This window comes from Ictalurus punctatus, chromosome 15 (assembly GCF_001660625.3).
Source record: "Ictalurus punctatus breed USDA103 chromosome 15, Coco_2.0, whole genome shotgun sequence".
In the NCBI taxonomy this organism is placed as follows: Eukaryota; Metazoa; Chordata; class Actinopteri; order Siluriformes; family Ictaluridae; genus Ictalurus; species Ictalurus punctatus.
Window position 1 is genome coordinate 15,662,727 of NC_030430.2, and position 26,900 is coordinate 15,689,626.

General features: G+C 37.7%; 2 protein-coding genes across 12 annotated transcripts in view; one reads left to right on the top strand and one right to left on the bottom strand.

The window, feature by feature from the left end:
- Positions 1-7,707: 7,707 nt before the first annotated feature.
- The window catches only part of sinup (siaz-interacting nuclear protein), a 219,251-nt gene continuing 200,058 nt past the window's right edge, over positions 7,708-26,900 (bottom strand). For 2 of the 10 annotated variants that reach the window (XM_053686201.1, XM_017488101.3), the window contains exons 2-6: positions 10,189-10,258; positions 9,983-10,094; positions 9,806-9,890; positions 8,049-8,217; positions 7,708-7,905 (exon numbers count right to left, since the gene is read on the bottom strand). In XM_053686201.1, the coding sequence (XP_053542176.1) occupies positions 7,789-7,905; positions 8,049-8,217; positions 9,806-9,890; positions 9,983-10,094; positions 10,189-10,242 (537 nt within the window). In that variant the 5' untranslated portion in view covers positions 10,243-10,258 and the 3' untranslated portion in view covers positions 7,708-7,788. Of the gene's footprint in view, positions 7,906-8,048; positions 8,218-9,805; positions 9,891-9,977; positions 10,100-10,188; positions 10,440-26,900 lie in introns of those variants that run through there. The other 8 variants (XM_017488099.3, XM_053686199.1, XR_001814904.3 and 5 more) reach the window with 7 other exon arrangements.
- Positions 14,294-23,896, top strand: si:rp71-17i16.5 (phosphatidylinositol 4,5-bisphosphate 3-kinase catalytic subunit gamma isoform). 2 transcript variants are annotated; one of them, XM_017488105.3, is made up of 11 exons: positions 14,294-14,396; positions 16,596-18,574; positions 19,062-19,127; positions 19,710-19,935; positions 20,011-20,105; positions 20,265-20,411; positions 20,571-20,661; positions 21,835-21,965; positions 22,174-22,285; positions 22,427-22,584; positions 23,460-23,896. In XM_017488105.3, the coding sequence occupies exons 1-11, from the start codon at positions 14,360-14,362 to the stop codon at positions 23,715-23,717; spliced, it is 3,300 nt and encodes a 1,099-aa protein (XP_017343594.1). In that variant the 5' UTR covers positions 14,294-14,359; the 3' UTR covers positions 23,718-23,896. The 2 variants fall into 2 exon arrangements, with proteins under 2 accessions (XP_017343594.1, XP_047016396.1); XM_047160440.2 differs by having other exon boundaries at positions 19,710-20,105.

A 26,900-nucleotide genomic window follows, 5' to 3' on the forward strand; every position in this document is an offset into this window, starting at 1 on the left:
CAGAGATTCTTCCAACAGCAGATACTAGCAGACACTAGTCATCACGTACAGACACACACCACACATGCACATGCGTTTATCCTGTGAAATAGGAGATGGGTATGATTTGTGGCATTACACACATGATACATTTCTTTGCCTTATCTGCCAACCAGCTGTGTGTATGGAGGTGTGTCTCTGAGACTATAGTTAGAGCTCCTGCAGTAATACTTTGAAGTGGAGACAAAGGGATGTCCCCAAGAGTCACAACAACAATATCTTATTCTCCAGTCAGGGAAATTTGTGTTGGACTCAACAAACATTTAGACAGCAGCATGCAAGTATCCTGACAATATAGTACATATAGTACATACACATATTCCACAGCCTGACACCTTTGTACAGTCCAAGCATTATTGCACAGCACGCAGTATTGTACAGTTCTCTAGAGCTTGCTATTTCCATTTTTTTCATTAAAACTGGTCCAAGTGTCATATATTGGTTGAGTTTGCACTTTTGCAGACAGTTGATAATATGGTATATAAATGCAAATGACAACTAAGTAAGCTAGTGTGAACGTAGAGTAACTAAAAATATAAAGAGTAACGTTGACTCCAATATTATATTAACAATTTCCCAGTGTTACGTTTTAATACAAAATTCTTCATTGTCCAATTTCACTGTCTTTGAGATATTTAGTACCACGGCAAAGAAGTTACTTATCAGCCACTCATCTCTTTCACCACATCATTAGTATGCAGTGATGCTTAGATTTGAGTTTCCTTTGCTTTGTTCATTTATCTCAGACCCAGAGTTCAGTCTCAATATTATAAAAAATAAATTCTGATGGTGTGAACACATTACTGCCATGGACTAGCATGGTGGCCCAGAAATAATTCTTCAGTGTAATGAGTTCATAATCACTTGCTGTGAATGTGGGGTGTGAGGACATTGATGTCAAGAATGTATGATAATTATGAGCTAACTCAGACAGCTCTCTCTCTCTCTCTCTCTCTCTCTCTCTCTCTCTCTCTCTCTCTCTCTGCCTAAGCAAATTAGGGTTTGTCATAACTATTGGGGTAAAATTCATATTGATTAAAAAATATATATATTTTATTTCTGGCCATTAATAATGAAATGATTGAAAAGAATAATGAAGTCACTAGGTGTTCCCTACCTACATATACATGGACCAACCCATAATGAAAACATCCTCTTATAAAGCAGCCAATAAATGGACTGTAATTAGCTTAATTTATTTAATTGTCTACATTTGTGGCATAGCCAGGAATGAATTTCAGGAAACATGCTAAATAAAATTACCATGTGATCTGTACAAGTGTGAACCCCTCATGCGTCCATATTAATAACATGAATTGTTGTATTGTTTATTATTAAATCACAGTACATTTAGCATTACAACAAAAATATCAAGTTCATTACATATATTTTTGATCACCATTACAGAGTAAAAAATATTTATGCATTTAATGTGGGACTGTAAGCAAATTTGCTTAAAAAGCCAATTTCAAGACATCATGTACAAATTTTTAATAATTTAATTTCAGGACCTCAATTTACTTATAAATAAAGCAGTTTCCACAAGAAAGTCTACAAGTCAGGTGGCAAGTGCTTTAGTCACCAGCAACAACGTCTGAGACAGTGGAGAAGTAAGCGCAGCCCTGACCAAATTTATCAGGTACCTTCCATTTTAAACACTTTAAAGGACATAGCATGATCTGCAAATTATTCAAACCAGAACACATGAAGATAGACTAGCTAACCAGATCTGATGTTTCACAGTATGAAAGCTCTGCATTAAACCTAACATGTCACGTGACATGATTTTTGGTAGAGATTGCCTGTTGTGTTAAATATATCTAAGAGCTTCTATAGCTTATAGGTTATACTCGGGATAATGTATAACGGGTGTCTTAGCTAGATAGCTAATTATGTAGCTAGAAACATGTATGAACTAACATGAACACAGAGAGGTAGCCATATGAAAAGTACTTCATGCCCATGGTTAAATATCATGGTGGCTCTTTAATGTTTTGGGGCTGTTTTTCTGCCAGAGGACCTGGACATCTTGTTAGGATACATGGCATCATGGACTCTATAAAATATCAACAGATATTAAATGAAAACCTGCTGCCTCTGCCAGAAAGCTTAAAATGGGCCGTGGATGAATCTTCCAGCAGGACAATGATCCAATACATACATCAAAATCAACACAGAAATGGTTTACTGAACTGAAGAGGAGAGTCCACCAAAGTGGACCTCGAAATTTGAGGGATCTGGAGAGATTCTGTATGAAGGAATGGCCTCAGATCCCTTGCCATGTATTCTCCAACCTCATCAGGCATTAAAGGAGAAGACTCAGAGCTGTTATCTTGGCAAAGGGAGGTAGCACAACGTATTGACTAAAAGGGTGCCAATAATTGTGGCACACCTATATTTAACAAAGATTTCTTTTTTGATAAACCTGTTTTGTGTTTGCAATTGTTTGATATCCATGAGAGCAGAGTATTGAATTGAGCAGAAAGTGATTTTTTTTTTTTTTAGAATTTTTCTACAGCCTTCTTTGCTCATATTTACCAAGGGGGCCAATATTGGTGGAGGGCACTGTACCTTTTCTAAATACGGTTGATAATGGAGGTGGTGTTCAATTCAACATTCCTCACTTGGTTAGTTAACATTATTGATCATTGAACAATGAATTCCTCAGATATAGCACACTTTTTCTCGATTTAGATGAGTCTACTCATTTGTAAAGTAATTACTGAAGTGTTTTTTTTTTTCACCAGAAGAATTATTTAGTCTAACTTAAGGTAATTTTCATGACCATTAATTTTACTTAAGTGAATTATTACTACAGTATCAGTACTTTTACTCAAGTCTGTGTGTTTTATACTCTTTCCACCATTACATGCTAATAACACAACAGAAATGACATTTATTTAATAAAACCAGATCTACCTAAAAACAAATGCATGATTCTGATTGGTTAATCCTGTACCTTTCCTCAGTCTGGTAACCAATGAAATGAGATTAAACAGTGTAAGGGAACTGTTCATTGGACTATGATAAACAGCACTGCACAAAACAATGTTATCTGACACAAATAATCGAAGACATTGTATGTTTGTTATGTTAATTCATGAATACTCCTTTGGTAGGGTCATAAAATATTTCTTTCTTTCTTTTTTTGCCACCAGATACTGCTTCCAATCAGTTACTGACACCCTTTCACCATCACTTAAATTCAATCCGGAGCCTATACCAGAAACACTATTGGCAAGGCAGGAATATACCCTGGTTGGGACGCCACTGTGCACACACATTCACTCGCACAATTTAGAGTCTCCTATTTACTTACTGGCATGTTTTTGGGAGATGGAAGGAAACCGAAAAACCCAGAGGAACCACATACCACATACAGGGGACTACGAACAGAAACAGAGCGAGCTCAGTATTACAGTCAATTCAGTTCAAAGCAAATCAGGTAACCTGCCTAATAACCAACTAAAATCTAGAACAACCATAACAATAGTAGCTGATGGTGATCATCATCACATTTTTTAAAAAGTAGCCATTTATCATAGAAATGTAAACAAAATAATAACACAATTACACCAATCATCCTGTTCAAAAGTGTACACTCCCCCTGGCTCTAAATGTATCGTGTTGCCTTATTGAGCATCAGTGAATGTTTGCACATTTTGTAATAGTTGTGTACAAGTCCCTCAGTTGTTCTAATGTGAAAAGGTGGATCTCAAAATCATATAGTAACTGTTGGAAAGGGGTCAAATATGCAGAAGATGCTGGAAAAGCAAAGAATGTGCAGGACCTATAGGATTTTTCTGAAGAAGGGTGGGTAGTTTAATTGCTCAGGACAAACAAGGGATTCATGAACAACTATCACAAAACATAAGAACAGTCATTGATCATCCAGGTAACAACACTTAGTATTAAGAAAAAAATGTATGTAAACTTTTGAACTGGTTCATTTGTGTAGATTCAGTTATTATTGTGTCTTGTGGACTATAGGATGTGTAAACATCTGTTATGTGAACTAGTTTGTTCAGGGCAGTACTAAATAAAAAAGCAAAATGCAATTTTGCAGCTTCTGCAAGGCATATATAAACCTATGACCTCAAATGTAAATTTCCATGTTTATGTTTTTGAAATCAGCTTTCAGTAATATTCAAGAATTCTCAATACAATTCAATAAAATTAAAGAGATCTGGTAAATGAGAAAACAGAGGTCAATTTGAATAGTTCAATTATTTGTTGATGTATGTACAGTTGAATTTAAACTGCTGCATGTAATGCTGAAATGTTTAACCTCTTTGCAAGAACAGTATCTTCACTGATTCAGAGACAGTTGCTTCAAGAGTTTGCAGATATGTATATTCTGTGTCACTTACTTTTACTTAGCCAGAAGACATAATTCTAATGTCATACATAATACTTAGGGCAGAGGGTCTTTTCCAAGTGTTTCTTGTTTCCTCGGATTTTATTAAATCCTAGCACTCGGAAAGACCAGAATGTTTCTGACTTTTACATTTGTTTTGGATGTTTTTGATATCCAGAACATTTTTGTATTGAAGTTGAAGATTTTAACAGCTGTGATTTGTGGGATCAACTTTCAAAAATCAGAAGGGTATTCGAGTATTTGAATGATATTCCAATATTAAGTGAGGCTAATACTTAACACAATGTCTTAATGAAGGTTTTGGCAGCAGGTCCAGATTAAGTTACTCTGGTTGCCCCCTGGCCATTAAACTGATTACTGTACCCTACAAAACAACAAATATTCATACCTAATAAGTAGCCCAGTTCACAGCCTCTGTCACACTGACCATTAGAGTTAAGACTTACTGAAAATATTGACATAAACTGTTAATACCTAAGTAGTTTTATGTGGGAAAAACTACATACAGTATAATTATATAGGCAGTATGCAGTCCTTTTTTTAAAAAAAGCTTTTGGTTTCCTGTAGCTGTTGCAACTGTCCAGATTGTTCACATGGTAGAGTTGAATTTGCATGCTAGATTCATTTAGTAGCCTTCATATAGCCACATTCTTTGTGTTATTTAAGCATGAGTTTCATTTTAAATACTTAAATAATCACATAGAGGAGTTCAGAACACCAAACACAACTTGAAAGCTTTGACTCCAACATGGAAAGTGTTTTGACATGCCGCATGGCCTTTCGGCTCCTTCCATCTTTAAAAAACATGCCATGTTTATGTACAATAAAATTAGTTATGTGGACATTTATGCATAGTGTTTCTCTCAGTGTATACCCGATCCCAGATTAACCAAAAGATATTGATGAATAAGTACAAATGAATGTAAGTCTCTAAGCAGCAGGTGGGTTTAAGGAAAAGTAAAGCTTTTTCAGTTGATACTGAGTTGCTTGTCACTTAATGCATTTGTGCAACACTCGTGCTGTTTGGAGCCATGTACGTGGGAGAGACAGATTTGACAGCTTGGTTAACAGGCATCTTGTCTCCTAGAGTAGGTGCTGTAACTCCAGCCATTTCAGAGGCTTAATCTCAGGTGACTGACAGCACCAGGTGGAGGATAGACACTCACTAACTCAATCTCACTTGATCTCTCTCTCTCTCTCTCTCTCAACGCTCCACCTTTTTTCTGCACTCTATTCTTGGACATTCTTGAAAGGAGCAGCTGTAGCCTGGAGACCAACTTGAGATGTGTTTCAAACTAAATAAGGGAAGCCGAGTCGAGACCCATCACCTCGTCCCCTCCACATACAATTTCACACGTGTCCTTGAAGTGAACAGCGTAGCAAGAGTGGGTCAAGATGGATAAGCACTACCTGAACACTGACTTTTAGAAAAGAGGACTGACTTTTTTGTCAGGCCAGTTTTTGTACAACCTACATTTAATTTTCAAATGTATTGTTTGGCTGCATATTTTTTTCATAACTTCCACAATCTTCAACATTGCTTTCATTACCATCTCACAAAAATTAAAGGCCAATAAAGGTTAATGCTGCCATAAATATAAACAGGGGAGCACATGGATGTCATGAGCTTATCCATGCCAACAAATGTACTTGATTCTAATAACTGCTATTTGAGGGATTTACATTATAGTTAGAGACTTTGAGATGGGTGAGAAATATTATGCATCATTACCATGATAAAACTGATTGTGAGGACACATTGTAATGTTATATCTTGTGTGTACATGCATCATGGATTTGATCATATGTACTGTTACTTTTTTAAAAGTATAAGTGGAACATAAAATGTACACATATTCAAGGATTAGCACTGCTATGCTGTACTCGGTAATGTGTTTGAATGCTTTGGAAAATACTTTGCAAGAAAGACAAATGGGCAAAATAAATGGGCCAAGTCCAAAATAATCTTTTAATGGTCTGATAACCAGTCAGAAAATTAGCAATAATTCAACAAATGTACTTCTGGGAGCTCCTGTGCCACCATTTGCTCACTCACTTTTAGTCTTGTACAGGTACAGCAGGTAAGCTCCTCTGGTTTACTCCTGGCCATACTTACCACACTGCAGATTATTATAAAAGCTTTTTTTTTTTTTAATAAAAGTCCCAAAATACAACCTTGATAAATATTTGACCACCTGTGTAGCCATTTGCTGGTTTACTTTTGTTGCAGTCAACTGTTTGGAGGGGGCGCTAGAAACAGGAAAAATGAAATATTCACTTACATATAGTTAATTTTACCTTCACATACAGGAAGTTAAAAAAAAAAAAAAAACTGATGCAAAATTCTAATATATGGTTTTACAAAATAAAAAGCTAACCACAGGTTTACCATAAGACTTGAGTCTTCACATGAAACACTAAATGTAATTAAAAAGCTAGCTGAAAAATATAAAGTGGTGCTTAAGTGTACTCCTTTCATTTGAGCACTTCAATATTTCCACTTCTAACTGAAGAAGACCAACACACTTTCCTTCAAGGCTGTACATAAACCAGTGGAAATTAACAGGTCAAACCAACCATTCACAACAAGGGGGGGGGCACAAACAGTTATAGACTAAGGAAAGCAGTGCACCTACAGGTTAACAGAGCCTCTGTTCAGAGTGAAGAAAGGCAGAGGATTTGGCTACAGAGTAATAAAAGTATTAAGCCAAATATTTATTTCTGCAAAAACTAGATTAGCAACACTTACAATTTAAAATGCACCATTCTACAGATTTTATTAATTGCAGCTAAAGCAATGCACCAACAGCTTTTTGAATGACAGTCAAAATATTACCAACATTATTTTAATTGAAGAAATGGAACCAGATTTTAATACAAATCCAAATAACCATGGTGTACAAATAGATCGAGGAAATTCATATTACAAATTGGTTATGTGAAGCACCCTACCAGCTCAATTTTAAACTGAAAACCAGTTAAGTCACACTGTCTAGTCAGTGAACATGATCAGTTTCCATGTAAATCCATGCTGCGGTTCTGCATTTCACCTCAGTGTGCACTCCAGTCAATGGGTTTTAAGGGCTGCACTTTGCCTTTAAGATGGCATGAACATGATTAAATATACAAATATTTATTTAAAAAAAAAAAAAAAAAAAAAAAAAAAAAAAACACACACCACACCCCAACCCCACTCATTAGTTCAGTTTGCGTGAAACTGAATACAAGTAGCAGCCATCCCTCACATTTCCTTATTTCAGATATAAAATACAAATAGTCAAAACAAGATGTTGCTTGAACGACAATCTCTTGGAAAGTTTTATTATACAGATTATAAAAATAGTATTTCTTCAATAAAAAAATATTTTTCTCTACTTTCTTGTGTACCGACTGGAGAAGGGCGATTTGGGGATTGTGAGTGGACGTGTGCTCTGCTCCAGTATCAGTGGTTTGTACTTCCTCACTGGGTTGGCTCTAAAAGTGAAATCCTTTAAAACAGCAACAAGACAAGGCCAAATTAGTCCTCATGGCAAAACAATGGGTTCAGGGGAGGATTTAAAAGACAACCCCACACAACCAAAAAGCCACAGCAACAGGAAAGCAAGACATGAAAAACATGCAAGTGACTGACAGCAGAAAAACCAACCACCGCCAGACGACTTTCAGCCATCAGCCTCAGATACTCCAGCTCTTGCTCACGAGCAACTCTTCGCCTGGAGTCACGCAAATCAAAGGAGAAGGGACACTGCCGAGTACAATTCCATCTGAATGTGGGCCTCGATCTTTGGTCCACGTTGTCTCTAGAATGTACATGGTGATTCAGTACAATCAAGGTAAGGCATGTAATACAACAGAAAGCTGCAGTTGAACAATAACTAAAGTACATGCTTTTGAAGTGTTGGCATTTTCCCCTCCAGCTGTAAGCATTTGCTTTGTAACAAGACTAGGTTGACAGTCTGTACTTTGCAACATTACAAAAATACATTCCACAGTTATCCTCCCTAATAAAACAAGGTTTTTGAATATACCCTTACTACATAAGAATTGTTAACACCCGACCATCACACCCATACAAGTCTTTCCCAAACTGTTGCCACCAAGTTGTAAAGCACAGAAAGGTCTAGAATACAGTCTATAATGCTAGTCTTTGTATGCTGTAGCATTAAGATTTCCTTTCACTGCAACCAAAGGGGCTAGTCCAAACCTGTTCAAGCATGACAATGCTCCTGGTGTGCAAGAACTCTAGTGGACTGCACAGAGCCCTGGCCTGAAGTGTACTGATCCTCCTCTCACAAGAGGTTTTATTATTTCACTCCCACATCATTGTGTAAACTTTACAAACCGTTGTGTGAAAGTCCCAGATCAGCAGTTTCTGGAACAATCAAACCAGCCACTCTGGTACAAATAACCATGCCACAACCACAGTCAGAGATCATACATTTCTAATGTTTGAGAACATTAACAGAAGCTCTGTCCCATACCTGAATGTGTATGCATTGACATTTACATGGACAGCAGTAATCTATTGACCTTACTCCGAGTAAGATAATGTGATTAAGGTGTTTACATGAGTCACTTTTAGAAGACTTTTCATGAATCCATTTTTACATGTTATATAACAATTAGATTAACGGCACACGTCAAAATGTCAACACGCCACACCGTCCCTCCAGAATTTCACACATCATTCAGTTTCTCAGTTATGGTATCATATAGTTGGGTGTTTAGTTTTTATGAATGCTTTAAGTGCAGTTAATTTGTCGTCATGCTGTACATGCAAATAGACAACTGCTTGAAGCTGTGGGCTACATCCCAAACCACATAATTACCATCTATGTAGTAGACAAGTATGCAGTTTGGGACACAGCCACTCTTGTTCTGTAAAATGTTTTGCACTGCCGTGCGTATGTGACCCGTCAAAGTGCAGTGAAAACACAACGTTAATAATGTTGTGTAACATGTTTACATGTCTAATACACATTGATAATGTGACAAACAGGAGTACTCCACATGCCTTAATTCAATTTGTGTTTACTTCAAGTATGATCTTAATCAGATTAAGGTAATTAAAAATTGCTGTTTACATGGTAGTTTCTTAAGTCGGTTAGTAGTGGATTATTGTTCATGTAAACATGCTGACCGTTGCTGCCACATGGCTGGCTGATTAGATAACTGCATAATTATTTATTATGTGTTCCTAATATAGTGGATGGAGAGCATACGTTAAGTTGCAATTTAAAACAACGAAGTTCAGCCCCAGCCTTTGTATTCTGTAACAGCTAGACTACTTTTTTCAGACCATAAACAGAACAATTCAGAGCCAAATCAACTTAAAAAAAAAAAAAAAAAAAAAAAAAAAAAAAAAAAGAGAGAGAGTTGAGCTCTGACCTGATGGGTGATGAGGACATGCCTGGGCTTATTCTTGCGGGTGAGAACGAAGACGTTTGAGCAGGAGACTGCGGCCGATTCTGACCTACAACAATGCGTTAAAATGGTCAGAAAGCATAAGTGTAAAAGAAGAGCGTTATAAACAGTTAGTGGTAGTAGCTAACTGATGTACTGTACTCATTTCAGAGCTGCTACTTCTCGGTAAAGGGCGGACAGCAGCTATTTTGAGACAGGGTTTGTTGTCCCACTGAAACTTCGGCCGCAAAAGACCAGTCGTACCTGCGTTTTCCTGCTCTAAAAAACGGAGAAGCACCAGAAGATAATCGATTTGTTTATGTGTTAGAAGTTTGTATGTGCACTCGCTCCCACTTAAAGAGACCAACCTGCAAAGCCCACAGCATCTCCAGCATCAAGAACTGCGGTGTTTTCAGCCACATTACCTGCCATACTCAATTCCCCGCAATGCTTTGGTCCAGTCTTCGGGCAGCGTATATATTGCGTATATATTGCGTCAGTCGACATGACGGACCAATCACACCACACCCGTGAACTCAATTAGTAATCAATTAGGGATTTGTCATTGAGCGCTACAGGTTAGCTGCGTCCAACTATTCAAATTTTCCACTTATTTCCCACAGTAGTCCAGTAGGTGGCGGTATGCACATTCAATCTCTGATCATCATCATGCATAGGATTAGCACATTAGCTCATTCATTTTACACTTCCTGGGTTTGATTCCCGTGTGTGTGTGTGTGTGTGTGTGTGTGTGTGTGTGTGTACTCACTCCCCGTGCTGCGGGGGTTTCCTCTCCAGTCCAATGACATGTATGAATGGGTTTATCTTATGTGATTATGTCCTGTGATGGATTCGCACCCCATCCAGTGTGTACCCTGCCTTGTGGCTCATGCTCCCTGGGAATGGATCCAGGTTCCTCGGAACCCTGTAGGATAAGCGGTATAGAAAATGGATGGATGGATCATCCGCCATAAACTTATAGTAGAAAGAATATAAAGACGTACCGAAACACAATTATGATTTTCAGGCAAGTGATTTTCAAACCAGAAGTTGGTCGTTTAAGATAAAATAAAAGTATACAAAACAGCATAGCAGCAGATGAGTATTTATATAAAAACAAAAAATACATAAAAAATAAATTACGAATAAATTAATAAATACTACTACTACTAATAAGAATAAATAATATTGAAGAATAGGAATGAACAACTGCAAATATATAAAAACTGTAGAGAATATATCAATATATATAATAAATATAGATGTATATATAAAATGGGACAGAATATAAGCAGCTACACTCATACGCAGGTTAGAACAGTGTGCGAAAACGTTGTTGTGCAGCACTGGACTGAGCATAATACTTAAAGTGCAATGTTCCACCATTTTAAATTGACATTTAATTAAAGTATGGAATTAAAAGTGCAAGAAAGAATCACAAATGAGAAAAGTATTGACCACACACAGATTTTGGTTATTAACCTTAATTTCTCCTTTTGCCAACAAGGAACCAAGAACATAAGTAAACATTACCTAGCTTGCATGCTAAAAATCTAGCAGCCCTGTTTGCAGCAATAAATATTTGATCACAGGTTTTTATGTTTCCCCATACTTCATGGTGTAGTGTATGACTATGCTTGTTATCTGTTTGTTGTTTCCTTGTTCACTGATTAAAATAGTTAGGAAGTTTTTGTTTGTTGTTTCCTTGTTCAGCGATTAAAATTGTTAGGAATTTTATTCATCTTGCAAGAAAAGCTACAATATTCAAAACAATCACCTTAAAAGTATTCAAATTAAATGTTAAAAAAAAGAAAAAAAAGCATGAAGTACTTGAAAACCAATCATACAATAATGAAGTAGTTTATGCCTACAGTAATGAAGTAACATGGCAGAAAAAAAGAAATGTCAATGTAACCACCATAAACAACAGTGCTTCCTGTTTCTCTGTTCCCAAATTATTTTAAGCATGCTACTGTTCAACCTTTGCTTAAGAAACAGGGTTTGGTTGCTTTAATAATTATCGGCCTATCTCTAAGCTATCGTTTCTGTCAAAGCTGTTAAAGAAAGCCATTGGAACCTTTACAATCTGGTTTCACTGCTTATCATAGCACAGAGTCTGCTTTGTTAAAGGTGTCAAATGACATTTTACTGGCAGTGGATACTGGTAAAAATACTGTGTTGATGCTTACAGCTGCCTTTGATACTGTAGATCATAACATACTTCTTTGGTGCTTAGAGGATTTGTATCAAGGGTACTGCCCTACAAGTGTTCAGCTCATATTTTAAAGACACGTCCTTTTCAGTAGCGTTCGGTAATTTCTACTCATTTTCCGCTCCTATTATTAGTGGTGTACCTCAAGGCTCCATTCTGGGCCCACTTCTTTTTAACTTATAGATGCGTCCATTGGGGAATATTATTAGGGCACACAATGTTTTTTTCATTTATATGCTGATGATACCCAGTTGTACATACCATTGAAAGCTGGTGACTTCATTCAGCCACTGTTGGACTGTGCGAACGATATTAAAAAATGGTTGACAAATAATTTCCTCCAACTTAATGAAGACAAAACCAAAATAATTGTTTCTGGTCCCCTGAGATTGAGAGATGGTCTCCCAAATGAGCTTCGTAACCATTTCCCCTCAATTTCTTCCCAGGTTAGGAACCTTGGTATCATCCTGGACTTAGAATTACACTTAACCAAGCAAATAAATTTGGCTGTTAATAATAGTTTTTATCAATTACGGATTATTTCTAAACTTAAGACATTTTTGTCTTTTCAAGATTTGGAGAAGGTTATTCATGCTTTTATCACATCGCGCTTAGATTATTGTAATTCATTATACTTGGGTCTTCATTAATCATCTCTTGCTCGTCTCCAGATGGTTCACAGTGCAACTGCAAGGCTCCTGGTCCATTTTAGAATTCAGTTTAAGATTCTGTTGTTTGTCTTTAAAACTCTTAATGATCAAGCTCCTTATTATCTCAAAGATCTTCTTACACCACATTCATCTAACAGATTTCTAAGATCTTCTGATAGGTTTCTTCTGTATGTCCCTCGATCCCGGTTAAAAGCTAAGGGGAATAGAGCTTTTTTATTGCCCCTCGTTTATGGAGTCAATTGCCACTGGACATCCGCCTTGCACCTTCAATTACCACTTTTAACAAGAGGCTTAAAACAGAGGCTTAAAATTTTACTTTCCTTTACTCTGTTCAGCACTTTGGTCAGGTTCGCTGTGTTAAATGTGCTTTATAAATAAAATTTACTTACTTACTTACTAACTTCTCTGAAAGTGTTGACCACATCATTTGCACTGAATGCTCAAGGTACCTGTAGTTTCAGTACAAATTTACATTTGCTTATATGTTTGATTTATTTGTGTGTAAAGAGTGTTTATTTGAGTTACTGTAGCTTTCCTGTCAGCTCGAACCAGCCTGGCCATTCTCATATAACCTTTTCATCAACAAGGCTTTTTCACCCACAGAACATTTTTATGCATTGTGCTGTTGCCACGTTATTGGTTAAGTGGAAAATTGCATGAATGAGCAGTTGTACAGATCTTCCTAATATATATCTATCTCCTTATAGAAAAAAGTCTTCATTATTCACATATACTTTATTTTTTCACATGTCCCAGCCTGTTAGTACGTTAGAGTCAGCCATGATGCAGTGTATGATGTACATTTAGACTTCATTATCTCCACTGATAACTGCTCAGCCATTTTAAATTTGCTCAGATCAGTTATGTCCCACGCTAGTAATGATTTATGGCATAAAAATTGGATGCTGGAAAAAAAATATAGCACCACCACACTGCTACTACCTTTCAACAAACTCCTCTTGTTTTGCTACCACCTGGATAGGAATTTGGTTCTTTATTGTTTCCTCTAAAGCATGCCTCAAATTTATTTTTGTTGACAAAGTTTTATAAATTACCAGGAACAGGTTTGATATTGGTTGTAAATATTATTTGTTTGTTCTCTACATTACAGAGAACATGTTGCAACAGAAATTATAGTTGTTTTTTTTTCTCTGAGCAGATATTTTATTGACAGCTACCAGAATGTCAAAACTACTTACGAATATTGGAAAAAGTTTAATTTTATTAAAAATTGCTGGCTCCACCTTTAAGTCCATGAGTAAACATGACTAGCTCATACGCAAGAGCAAGAATTGCTTTATTGTTTCATATGCTTAGGAGGGAGCTTCGTTATCATTATGAATCCTACATTTGATGTCACACAGTGGCCAGTAAGTGGAACTGGTTATAAACACAAAGCAGGCAGAAATATACTGCACTGCATACAGCAAAGTATTTTAAACCAGCATTATAGTGTTGGGAAGCTCCCTTTATGTAGAACCACCCATGTGATTAAAAATCCAGATTTACCATAAACGTAACAGAGGTCTTTTTATGTGAAATGAATGAGGAAGAAGATTATGAGATTTTTCTTCCTTGCAGGTGTAAGGAATGAGGAAGTAGAAACCCACACGGCAAACATCCCCATTACACTGAACTCACTGTAAGGGAAATGATATGCACATACTCCAGAGACGGACTGACAAAATCGCAGGTAAGAATTATTATTTGTCTTTTTTAAACTTAAAGTAGAAAGGTAAATTTTACCTGCTAAATAGCTGTAAAGAATAGGGATGATACATTATTACTTTATTTAATAACATGTTTGGTCACTGTATAGATTGATAGATAGTAGGGAAGGGTTACATTTAAATATAAGTCTGGTACACAGCGTAAAGAAATGTTACAGGACTAGTTTTACTAGTTTACATTTTACTATATCTAACAATAATTAGAAACTATTTGTTACATATAAAATTTAGTCACTACAGTGCAAAAAAAAAGGATTATATGATCTGTATAGATAAAAATGCAGATACAAATGCAAAACACATGATACAAAAACCCATATTGCATTTAGAACAGAATAAAATTCATTTCTCAGATTACGCTAATAGCTCTAAGATCCACTTTATTCAGGTGTTATACAAGATGCAATGCAATTGATCCCTTTCTACAAGCACATTTAATAATAATCATAATATGTTTAATTTATATAGTGCACTTCCAGAGCTCAAGGATGCTTTAGAATAGTAATACAATGATACATGAACAATGAACAATCCTGGAAAAACACAAAATGTGAAAAGCAATGAGCAATCAAACACAGCAGAGAAATACACAGTACAGATAGTACAGTCACAGAGAAAAATGCATAGCAACAGATTAGGACAGATAACATTGAGAAAACAGATACGTTTTTAATTGGGATTTGAACTCGGAGATGGAAGTGATGATGTGAAGAGTCAGCGGGAGTGAATTCCAGATTTTGGGTGCAGCTATACTGAAAGACCCGCCTGCCTTCATGGTAGAGATACGAGATCTAGGGACAGAGAGGAGTCCAAGCCCAGAGGACCTGAGAGAGCAGATCGGGTTGTAGGGGAGAAGCAGTTCACTAAGGTAGCAAGGTGCCAAACTGTGAAGTGATTTAAATGTAAGCAGAATTATTTTATATTTAATGTGAAATGAAACCGGTAGCCAGTGCAGTTCAGACAGGATTGGAGTAATGTGAGCTGAGCGCTTGGTATGTGTAAGAAGTCTAGCGGCAGAGTTTTGAATATATGCAACCAAGCAATAGAATTAGCAGGTAGACCAATGAGGAGCGCATTGCATTGCAGACGTTAGGATATAAATGAGCCAATGTTTCAGCGTCTTTGAGGCTAGTGAAGGGACGGAGGCGATTTTAGAAACAGAGTTTATATGAGCTTTAAAGGTGAGGGAGGGATCAAAAATGATGCCTGAATTTTTTACAGTTGTCACAAAATGGAGGCAGAGATGGAAGCAAGTGCAGGTAGGCAGAATATAATAACAATTCCAAGGGTAACGCAAAATCTGTGGTCAATAAACAGGCAGATGTCGGGCGATCAGGCAAACAGGCAAAACTAGGCAAGGCAGAGAATCGAGGTCAAGAACGTAAACAATGGTCAAAGATCACTAAGGCAAAACACGAGTATAATGCTTGGACAACGACAGAGACAAGTCAGCTGAACGTTTACTTCGCAAAGTCTGAGTGTTCACAAAGTCCTTTAAATGCTGCGTATGTGTTGTGTGAGATTGGGTGTAGGTGTGTGTAGTTAGTACTCCAGTGAAGGCGAGCATGTGCGTGTGTGGGAAGTGTAGTCCTCAGCGGCCATGTTTGTAGTTAGTGGTGCCTCCTGGGAAATGGAGTTGCTGATTTGCTGTGATATGACAACAGTACTAGATGGTTTAATGAGAGTCCTATCAATGTCACAAGTAAGGTCATGAGGGATATTTTTAGTAAAGGTTGGTCTTCCGTTAAAAAATATCTCAGTTTTTTCTATGTTAAGTTTTAAAAAACTGGAGTTAAGCCATCCTTTTATTTCAGTGACACATGCTGATAGTGGACCTGTCAGGAGATTGGGAGCAGATCTACAAGCTGTATAGATTTGAATGTTATCAGCATAACAGTGGTAACTGAAACCGTGTTAGATAGGGGTGTCCACACTTGTGCAAGCAGGTTTTTTTTCTTCTCCTAAAACATTTTTCTGTTTTCACTTGAATTTAATTGATGCAATATCACATTAGGTGCTGGAAAGAGATCAAACATGATTTATCCTGGCTTAAATTTTTATAACAGAAAATCTGAGATTTTAATAGGGATTTAAAGACTTTGTATATCCACTATCTGCATGTATGTATGAATACTATTAAATTTATTGTATCATTTCGGCAGGTATGGCGATGAAATCGCAGAAATGTCAGCAAAAAGTATCTACATCTAAAGTAACTTCTGAACATCTGCACTGCGCTGAGCACAGCCTGGTGTTTATGTGCAAGTTACCCACCCGGGAGGGACCTCAGGTTGCAAGGGTACAAGAAGCTGTAGAAGTGAAACTCCCAGCCCAGTGCACTGTAGAGCAGCTTCGCCTGGTGCTTTGCATGTGTGTACAGGAGACCAAGAAGTTCCAAGATCCATTCGGGCTTCTTGATCCTGAAAAGTATAGTCTATTGTACACGAAGGGGGAAGATCAATATGAAATTTATGATGACTGTCAGGTGTTGAAAACGCTGGATGCACCCTGGTTTCAAAACAATGAGGGATACCAAACAGTCCAGATTACAGTATTGGCAAAGCAGGATAACCCGGAGGAGAGGATGGAATACCAGCAGATTCTAACTGAACTAATCGGTTATGATTTTGACTGCGCAGCAGGCAATCGTTTGAGTGAGCTGATTTTCACACGCAGAAAGTTTGCCACACCACGTAAGGAAGAATTACAACAGCGAGATCCTGTGGCTTATGCTACAGAGCCTTGGACAACTTCTGCACCAATTCCAAAAGAGCAGCAAGATCAACTCAAATGCAAGCTATCAATAATTCTATATCACAATGATATAAGTGTGCATGTTAAAGCTGATTTGTTTAATACTCCTAGTGACCTCCTTTTGGCTCTTTGGGAATCAATGCCATCAAAAGACCAATGTTTTTTAAAATGGTCAGCTAATCATGTTCTCAAAGTCTGTGGCAGAGAGGAGTTTCTCTGTGGAGATTTCCAACTTTCAGACTTTCTCTGGGTCAGACACTGCCTGAAAAACGTGAAGGAGCTTCACCTCAAAGTGGTTTCCATAGCCTCGCTTCCAGATGATACAGTAAGAAAGGAATACTGGCCCCAGGTTGACAGTCTTACGGGTCTCTCTAGTTCCCATGAGGAAATCTCATATAAGGGGAAAGAAATGGAAGAAATTGTAATAATATCCCTTTGGGATTGTGAGAGGAACTTACGGGTGAAGCTCCTTGGGTTTGATATTCCTGAGTTGCCAAACAAAACCCCTCAGTATATTTACGTAGAGGCTTCAATTATTTATGGCAGTAAGGTGGTATCATCAGTTTGTTCCTCACCAAAGGAATTTGTAGAAGAGGTCTTGTGGAACACTTGGTTGGAGTTTGATCTCCCTCTGAAAGATATCCCTTGTGGAGCTAAACTAGGCTTCACAATTAATGCCAGTAGTATGGATACAGCCCCCACTAGAGAATCCAAGTCCTCTTACCCTGGATACAAAGTTCCAGATTACCAGAAAGGAAAAGGCAAAGTATTATATTTTGTAAACCTTCAGTTGATTGACCACAGATCTCTCCTAAGCCAAGGGTCCTACACATTGCATATGTGGTCCTTCCCAGAACAGGAAGAAGAAGCATTCACCTATGAGGCAGATAAACTCTCTACTGCCACCAACCCTGATGTGGCCAAATCCATGGCAATCACATTTCTACTTGATCGCTACAGTTTCCCTGTTGTGCTACCCCATAGCAGGGTGTCATCCAACATCACACCTTCTACTGTATTATCTACTTCAACCAATCCCAGCTCTACTCTTCATGTAACAGCATCCAGCCAATCCTTGCCAGGTCATATGACTTTGAAAACATACTCTTTAAACAATTATTCCCTAAAAATGTTCAGAGAAGAGAGTGTTCGTTATGCTTCAAACCTTCCTCAGTTTCTTCGCACAGTAGACTGGTTGAAGCCCAGTGCTGTACAGGATGTTCACTGGCTACTGAGTCACTGGGAGCCTGATGACTTGGAACTACCTGTTGCTTTGGAGCTGCTTAGTGTTGATTACACAGATGAGAAGGTTCGAAGGTTGGCTGTCCAAAGATTGGAGATGATGTCCAATGAGGAGGTGCTAAGATACCTACTGCAGCTAGTACAGGTAAGAAGGCATATGGAGTCTAAAAGCCCACCTGATGAGTTTCTGAGTCACTTTCAAGATCACTGATAGATCAGCTACTTTATTAAAGTATCAAATATATGTCAAATTAAACCCAATCCCTAACAGGAATACACTGGATACACACTTTACAAAACCAAATTAGGATGTTGTGATTAAAGTGAGAATGCCTACTTAATTATATCCTGGACTAGAAGATTGGACTTAAACAACAAAATGACATCTGTGTTCAAATTTTTTCAGTTCATCTGATGCTATTGCCTTCTTAGCTTTATAAGACCTAATTACAAATATTAAAGAGTACTAGAACATTTGATCAATTAGACATTAATGTATCATTCTAGTGGAGCAAATATACAAGTGTTACTTCCTAGCTGTGTTATACCGTATATTATATACATATTATGAGTGCTTATTTATTCACCTTTGTACAAATCAAGAAAATGTCATGCCACATTATCTACTTCAGACCCTCAAGGTAGAACCATACCATGACAGCTATCTGGCAAGATTCCTAATTCAACGGGCACTCAGGGTAAGTCAGCTGCTTTGGTTTGTTGTGTAAAAAGCAAAAAAAAAAAGTAGTTGATAGCACTGCAAATATTAGCATGGACCTTACATTCACCGGCCATTTTTATTAGGAAGAGTAAACTGATTAGATTTTGGATTTAATTCTAACAGTGTCAAGGTCACAGCAGGGTCAAATGAAATAGTTTTTCATCAACTTTCTGTTTGAAATAAGCAATATTTGAAGGGTATTTCTAGCGTAAAATTAGTAACAAGAAGGATCAGAATTATTGGTGGAGGCATCCCTATCAACACAGTCAAATTCTAGTTGAGCGCCCCCCCCCCCCCACCCCCCACACCATTCTATGTAAATTCTAGAGACTATTGTGCTTGAAAATTCCAGTTTCTGAAACCCTCAAACTAGCCCGTCTGACACTAACAACCAGGCCACCGTCACTGCGATCTTGACCTACTGTGTATCTGCATGATGTTATGCATTGCACTGCTGCCACATGGTTGGCTGATTACAGCAGAAGTACAGGTGTTCCTAATAAGGTGGCTGGTTAGTGTATATGATGTCATGCTTTAACATTCAAAATTTGTAACACAGAGCAAGCGAGTAGGACACTTCTTCTTCTGGTACTTGCGGAGTGAGGTCGCAGGTTGCCCATTTTTCCGCCAGCGTATGGCGGTCATATTGGAAGCGTACCTCCTGGGCTGTGGTGAGGCTATGCTGATGAGTTTACAGCATCAAGTTCAAGTTGTCAAGATCCTCCATGAAGTGGCTATCAGGGTGAAAACAATGTATCCAGAAAAAAGTACTCTTTCACCCTTAGGTAATAAGCACACAGTTTATTTCAAAATTCATAATAAAATGAATGTAATTCTTACTGCTGTCTCTCTTGTGTCAGCTGCTCAGAAACTTCAAGAAATACTGCAGGAGTATAGTTTTCCTCCTGAATTCCAGGTGCCTTTTGATCCAAGGGTCAGGGCAGGTGCATTACTTGTGAGTTTCATACAGTTGTTGTTTTTTTAATAGCGAGATATAATTTTTATTTATTTATTTATTTATTTTCAGATTTGAAATAGTCACATTTTTAATTTAAGGTTTAAACTTTTTAACATTGTAAGTGTTAGCTCCTAACCAGACAAACACCTATTACAGCTGAAGGAGTGTAAAGTGATGGCTTCCAAAAAGAAGCCCCTCTGGCTTGAGTTCTCCCATGTGGAGTCAGAGGCTTCAGCTGGTTGTCCAGTGGGTATCATCTTTAAGGAAGGCGATGACCTCAGACAGGACATGCTCATCATTCAGGTAAATTTCATAATTCAGTCTACACCGAACTGTAGGAAAAAAAAATCATCTATATGTCTGCTAAGTGCTAATTCATACTCTGATTAATTCTCATTTTATTATATCCATGTCTCACAAATATTAGAAATGTGTTGAACATGGTTTCATACTGCTTTATAGACACTGATGGTGATGGACTCAATTTGGCAGGAAAACTGCTTGGATCTCAACCTGATGCCCTATGGCTGTATCTCAACAGGATATCAAATAGGTACAGTAGATATGACCTAGAGGTGTAATTCACTGCTGCTATCTGTGTCTGTACCTGTTTTGTTCTCCAAATATTCATATCTGTATCTGTATTTAAAACCTGAAAACCTAAATCTGAAGTGTATTTGAGCACTCGCTGAGTATCATAACTGAATGAAAGTAAAAACCTTCCATTCAAGCAATATTTTTCTCCCATCCCATGTGATCCCAGTCCCGATGCACACTGTTAGTCTTAACTAGATGCCCTGTTAACATTTCTGGCAAGCTTTCTTAGAAAACAAATAGTGCACCTCCTATATGTAAAACATCTCTGTATTATTATCCATTTAAACATGTTATCTGTTCATTCAGAATAGCGCTCTGCTTGCTCAGTTGGTAGAGCATGGGACTGTTGATCTGAGGATCACTAACCCCAGCCACCAGAGATGCACAGGCTGGTGCACTCTCAGTGTCGGTCCCAGGCCCGGATGAATGGGGAGGGTTGCGTCAGGAAGGGCATCCGGTGTAAAACCTGTGCCAAATCAATATGTGGATAATGGAAGGTGATCCGCTGTGGCGACCCGTAACGGGAGCAGCAGAAAGAACAACAACAACCCAGATACAGCCCTAATCAGTCCGTGCAGGATTTTGCAGAGTTTTTTGTGATTGTTGTGGCCAAAAATGATTGATTTTTTTGTGGCAGCATTTTTCAAAAGTTCTGATGAAATTTGTGGAGCTTTTTGTGCTTTTTTTTTTTTTTTTGCATAAATCTATTTGAATTGGCGAAATTGCAATTGCATAAAATTGTTTTTCACAGTCTTCATGGTGAGGTTTGTTGGTAACTGAGACCTTTTAGCTGTAATCCTGTTTGACGTACGTGAATCGAAGAGGGCTTTGGCTGAATGTGTGTTATGATTACGTCACAGGACGCATTGTGATGATGTCACATGACACATCTTGGCCCAAACCTGTGGAAAATCTGCGGTGATTTAGAAAAAATGCTAGCCCCTCCGAATAATGCAGCGTTTCCTTCATTTTGCGTTAATTTCTTTTATCTGCAAATTCACCAGATACTGCAGGGACTGCCTAATAAGAACAATCCTACTTTTCAAACACAGATATTATCTTCATAGTTTAAGTTAATAATAAAATTCAACCTATGTAAAACTCTTCTATGTGTTTTTTTCTCATGTAGGTATGATTGAGATTGTGAGAGATGCTGTTACCATTGCTGCTATTCAGAGGATTCAAGGTGGGACAACAGGAGCATTCAAAAATAACGCCCTGTTTGAGTGGCTCAAGGGAATGTGTCCCCTACAGGAGAAGGTATAGTTCTGGTATTCAAGTTATCATCCATACCCACATTGTTGTTTTACTGTAAATGATTCATTTTTTTATGTTCCCCCTCAACCTGAGAATCTTCATTTATTATTAAATTGTGATAAAACAGTCAATGCTGATTACTGTTCGCAAATAATAAAAAAAAAATCTTTTCTTTTTTCTTGTGTTCCATGTTCCACCATTGTTGCTCCAGCACTATCAAGCAATGGAGAAGTTTGTCACTTCATGTGCTGGATACTGTGTGGCCACATATGTGTTGGGCATTGGTGATCGGCACAATGACAATATAATGATAACAAACCAAGGTAAGGAAAAGCTCTAGTAGAGACAATACTCATAATAAAAGATGATCTAGTCTGGAGAATCATTTACACACAATGCAATACTCATGCACTTCAAAATGATTTCATTTCAGTTCTTGATGTAAGTTGTGTTGTCATTCAAAGGGAATCTGTTCCACATTGATTTTGGACACATCCTGGGCAACACCAAGAGCTTCTTGGGTGTGAGCAGAGAGAGGGTCCCCTTTGTCCTCACTCCTGACTTTCTGTATGTTATGGGTAGAGTGAATAAACATTCAAGCCTCTACTTCCAGAGGTTTAAGGTTTGTGCAACTTCTCAAAATATCTCCAGCACTGTAGTATAATTAGGGGTGTGAACTGTGTGTGAAATGTGTGCATGTGAAACCTGGCGTTCACAGTGAAATGATTCAGTGAATCTACTGAACTGTAAATTCCTCTAACATTAATCTCTTTTAAGAGCAACAATCAGTACGTTTACATGGACAACAGTAATCTGATATTAACCTGATTAAGACGAATTTTTTATTACCTTAATCCGATTAAAGTCATACTCGAAGTAAACACAAATCGAATTAAGACATGTGGAGTACTCATGTTTTAGTCGCATTATCGACGTGTATTACAGACATGTACACACCTTAATCACATTATTAACGCCATGTGAGAGTTTTCACCGCATTTTGCGACAGGACACGTACACACATGGCAGTGCTCAACCGTTTAACGGCAAACAAGAGAGCACGGCTGCGTCCAAAAACTCATGATTTTAAAAAAATCAGACCCATTCATTCTGTAGCCTTTATTACACCGGTAGCAGACAAAGTTGTTATATTTATAAGGTGGTGATTTTCCTTCAATTCTAACTGCGTTTGGGATTTCCGGTCTCTCACAGGACACAACTGTATAAAAAGAATGTCACTTTTTTTTTTACTTCTTGTACAATTTATAACTAGTCTTGAAAACTAGCACTAAGGATGATTTAATTAATTACCTCCTTGCTATATGCTCTATGTTGTGAATGATTTGTGATTTGTCCTAAATGCCTCGGCACTTTGGATTTTACAGTATTAGAGAATTGGGTTGTTTTTGTTCACCAGATGTACAACCTGTGCATGTATGATAAACAGAACACAAGGGACAAGCAGCTATTTTTTTCTATCCTTTTCTTATCACACAGGACACTTGTATACAGGCCTACTTGTCTCTGCGCTCTCAGTCCCGCCTGCTGGTCACACTCTTCTCCCTCATGTTGCTGACGGGAATCCCCGAGCTCAGCACATCACAGGACATGCGCTACCTACGTAATGCGTTACAGCAAGACCAGAATGAGGAAGAGGCACGGCAGCACTTCCTGCAGCAGATTGCTTTATGTGAGCAAAAGGGCTGGACTGTTCAGGCTAACTGGTGGATCCACCTGATGGCTGGCATCAAGTAAACTGAAGGATCAATTGATGGGATTTTGATGTCTGATGTGTTGTTGTTTTTTTTTCCTTTTGGATTGCATAGTGCATTTATATGTTTACTTTGGCATGTGTTGTTCAATGTGTTGTTCAAAGTGTCATTCAAAAAGTCTTGATAACTAGCACTAATGAATAAACTGGTGTTTATATACAATTCCAGATATTTTCAGAAAAACATATAAATAAGTGCCATTAGCAGATATACACCATCATATCAATCTCACATTCATCTTATTAGCCATATAATAGTAAGTCTACAGAATTGTGAGAGTAATGATTGAGTGAAACAGACACACTCTTTCAGCATCCTGCACCAGTCTACAAAGTTGAAGACTTTTATGACCATAGAGGGCAGTGTGACAAAGTATAACAAGTGATTCAACTTTTTTTTCAAAAGAAAAAAGTACAAAACTACACTTTCATTAAATAATTCATCTTAACCACTATATACTGGTCAAGGTCACAGTAAAACCAGAGTCTAGTGTGATGTTGTGTCTAGTGTGATGTTGTGTCTAGTGTGATGTTGTGTCTAGATGTTGTGTCTAGTGTGATGTTGTGTAGAATCTACGTCAATCACTGGGCACCATGCACACACACACATTCACACACTAATTCATGCCTATCTGCAATGTAGAGGAGACAGTCTACCTACTGGAATGTTTTTGGGGGGTGGGCAGAAACCAGAAAACCCTGAGGATACCCACACAGAGAGAACATGGGAAACTCACACAAACAGTAATCTCAAGCTTCAAGTTCTCTGGAGGGGTGAGATGGCAATGCTACCTGCCCTTAATGCTGCTACTAGTACTACTACTACTACTACTACTACTACTATTAATAATAATAATAATAATAATAATATTAATAATAACAATCCATCCATTTTCCATATTGCTTATCCTACACTGGGTTGTGGGGAGCCTCTCCCAGGGGACTCAGGGCACAAGGTAGGGTGCACTCTGAACGGGTGCCAATCCATTACAAGGCACAATCACACACACACACACACACACACACACACACACACACACACACACACACACACACACACCACGGACAATTTAAAGATGCCAATCAGCCTACAATCAGTGCATGTCTTTGGACTGGGGGAAGAAAACTGGAGTACCCAGAGGAAACCCCAGAAGCATGGGGAGAACATGCACACAGGACAGAAGCGTGAATCAAACCCCAAACCCTGGAGGTGCGAGGCAAATGTGCTAACTACTAAGCCAATGTGCCCTAATAATAATAATAATAATAAGAAGAAGAAGAAGAAGAAGAAGAAGAGGAAGAAGAAGAAGCAGAAGCAGAAGAAGTCCACAAAGGCAAAATCATCCCCATACCCCCATTTGCACAGGCATTTATTGCCTATAGTGTTATGTTCATTTATGCATCTATCAATGCCAATGATTCAGTACATGTCTGCAGGAATGAAAGCTTGGTGTGTTTAAGAAAAACGAAGAAGACAATATTTGAAAAAGAAAAAGTTTGGCAGCTTAAGGAAATTACACACATTTTCAGTAAATCAGACCAAACAGATTCCCATTACAGCCAGCATGCAGACAGTAGTGAGAAAAAGGAGGGGTATTTCGGGGCTGCAGGGGTGTTGTTAGTAGTAGGTGGGGGGCTGTCATGGCTCAAATTCACTTCAGCAAGCTTCTAACCCATCTTCCTTTCTTTCATCCAATCTTTCATCTGTTCATTGCTCAATGCAAGATTTTATTTTCCAATTAATTTCTCCATTTCATGTAGATTTCCCATCCTTCTTATCGCTCTATTGTTCATGCTTACACACACACACACACACACACACACACACACACACACTGAGTCAGTGCTGATGTGGTGAGCACATGGCCAGACCACACACTTCTGTAACCTTTTTTTGGAACTGTGTAATGCTCACGTGATTCAGAGAAGAATCTAGAGGCGAACATCACACTGTATCGAGAGGTAAGTCTGTAAGTCTGTATCGAGTAATCTTTTAAATATAAACCATAGCAGTGTGCCAGTCTAGCATGCCGCCGCTCACCAAACCAGCCACATGGCATCTTCGCTGCTGTATGTACATGATCAATTTTAAAGACTGTATTTTCTATTAGAATATTAAACCAATAATTAATTTAATTTGCAAATGATGGTGTAGACTTCAGTTATGTCTATTATTATTCTATTATTACCATGTGATGCTAACAAAAGGTTCAAATGTAACTTGCATGTACTCTATGTTGTCTCAAAGCTGTCAGTTAGTGGATCAGATATTCTTAAACCCACTTGAACCACTTGGAAGGAAGGAAGCTGAAGCTGGTTATTTAATATGAACTGAATCAGATGAAAAATCAAATTTGTAATTAGATAAATGTTTCTGTAGGTGCTATGAAGTAAGCGTGTTTGCTGGTGGTTTTTTTCTACACTACAAAAAAAATGACATCTTGGCGTGTCAAAGTGTCTTGAATATAGTAAAATATATCTAGTATTTCTTATTATAAGTTTACAAATAAACCATATATAAGATTATCAAACCTATTTCTAGACAAGATTTAAATGTTCTTATTCCTTTGGCAGATAATTTAGCTTCTTTCTAGAAGTAAATGCTTAAAATGAGCAAAAGAATATCAGTCAGTAGAACAAGACTATTTCAAGCTTGAAATGAGTAAAACTATCCTATATAGAAATAGGTTTAATAATCTTATATTTGGTTTAGTGTCATTTTATAATGGGAAACACTAGATACATTTGACTATATTTAAGATTTTTCCACTTGCTAAGGTGTCATTTATTGCAGTGTATTTCCCTCACACTCTAAAGCACTTAAAGCTGCTTTAACTTCCAAAGCTACAACCAGATCATTTATTGATCTATAGTCATGTGTGAATTCACAACACAGACACATCATAGAAGAAACGTGTGATTCTGGATACATTCAGCAGATTTTTAAAACATTGCAAAGTTGTCTCATATTGATTTATCGGTTTATATGGTAGCATATAAATTCAAGCTGAAGTGCCTGGGTAGAAATAGCAAGAAAAATGGTAATTGGTGTTTACTAAAAAGCTCTCTGTATGTGTATGTGATGTTCTCCTTGATCATATTCTGTCATATTATTATATTTAAAATCCATCCAGACTATAAAATATCTTTGTATCTTTCCTAACAAC

Excerpts from the sequence above, each read along its gene's own strand:
- si:rp71-17i16.5 (XM_047160440.2), top strand. The coding sequence starts at position 14,360 with ATGCACATACTCCAGAGACGGACTGACAAAATCGCAG. Across the intron at positions 21,966-22,173 it reads TGTGTCCCCTACAGGAGAAG|CACTATCAAGCAATGGAGAA; the intron begins GTATAGTTCTGG and ends TTGTTGCTCCAG. Across the intron at positions 22,286-22,426 it reads TATAATGATAACAAACCAAG|GGAATCTGTTCCACATTGAT; the intron begins GTAAGGAAAAGC and ends TGTCATTCAAAG.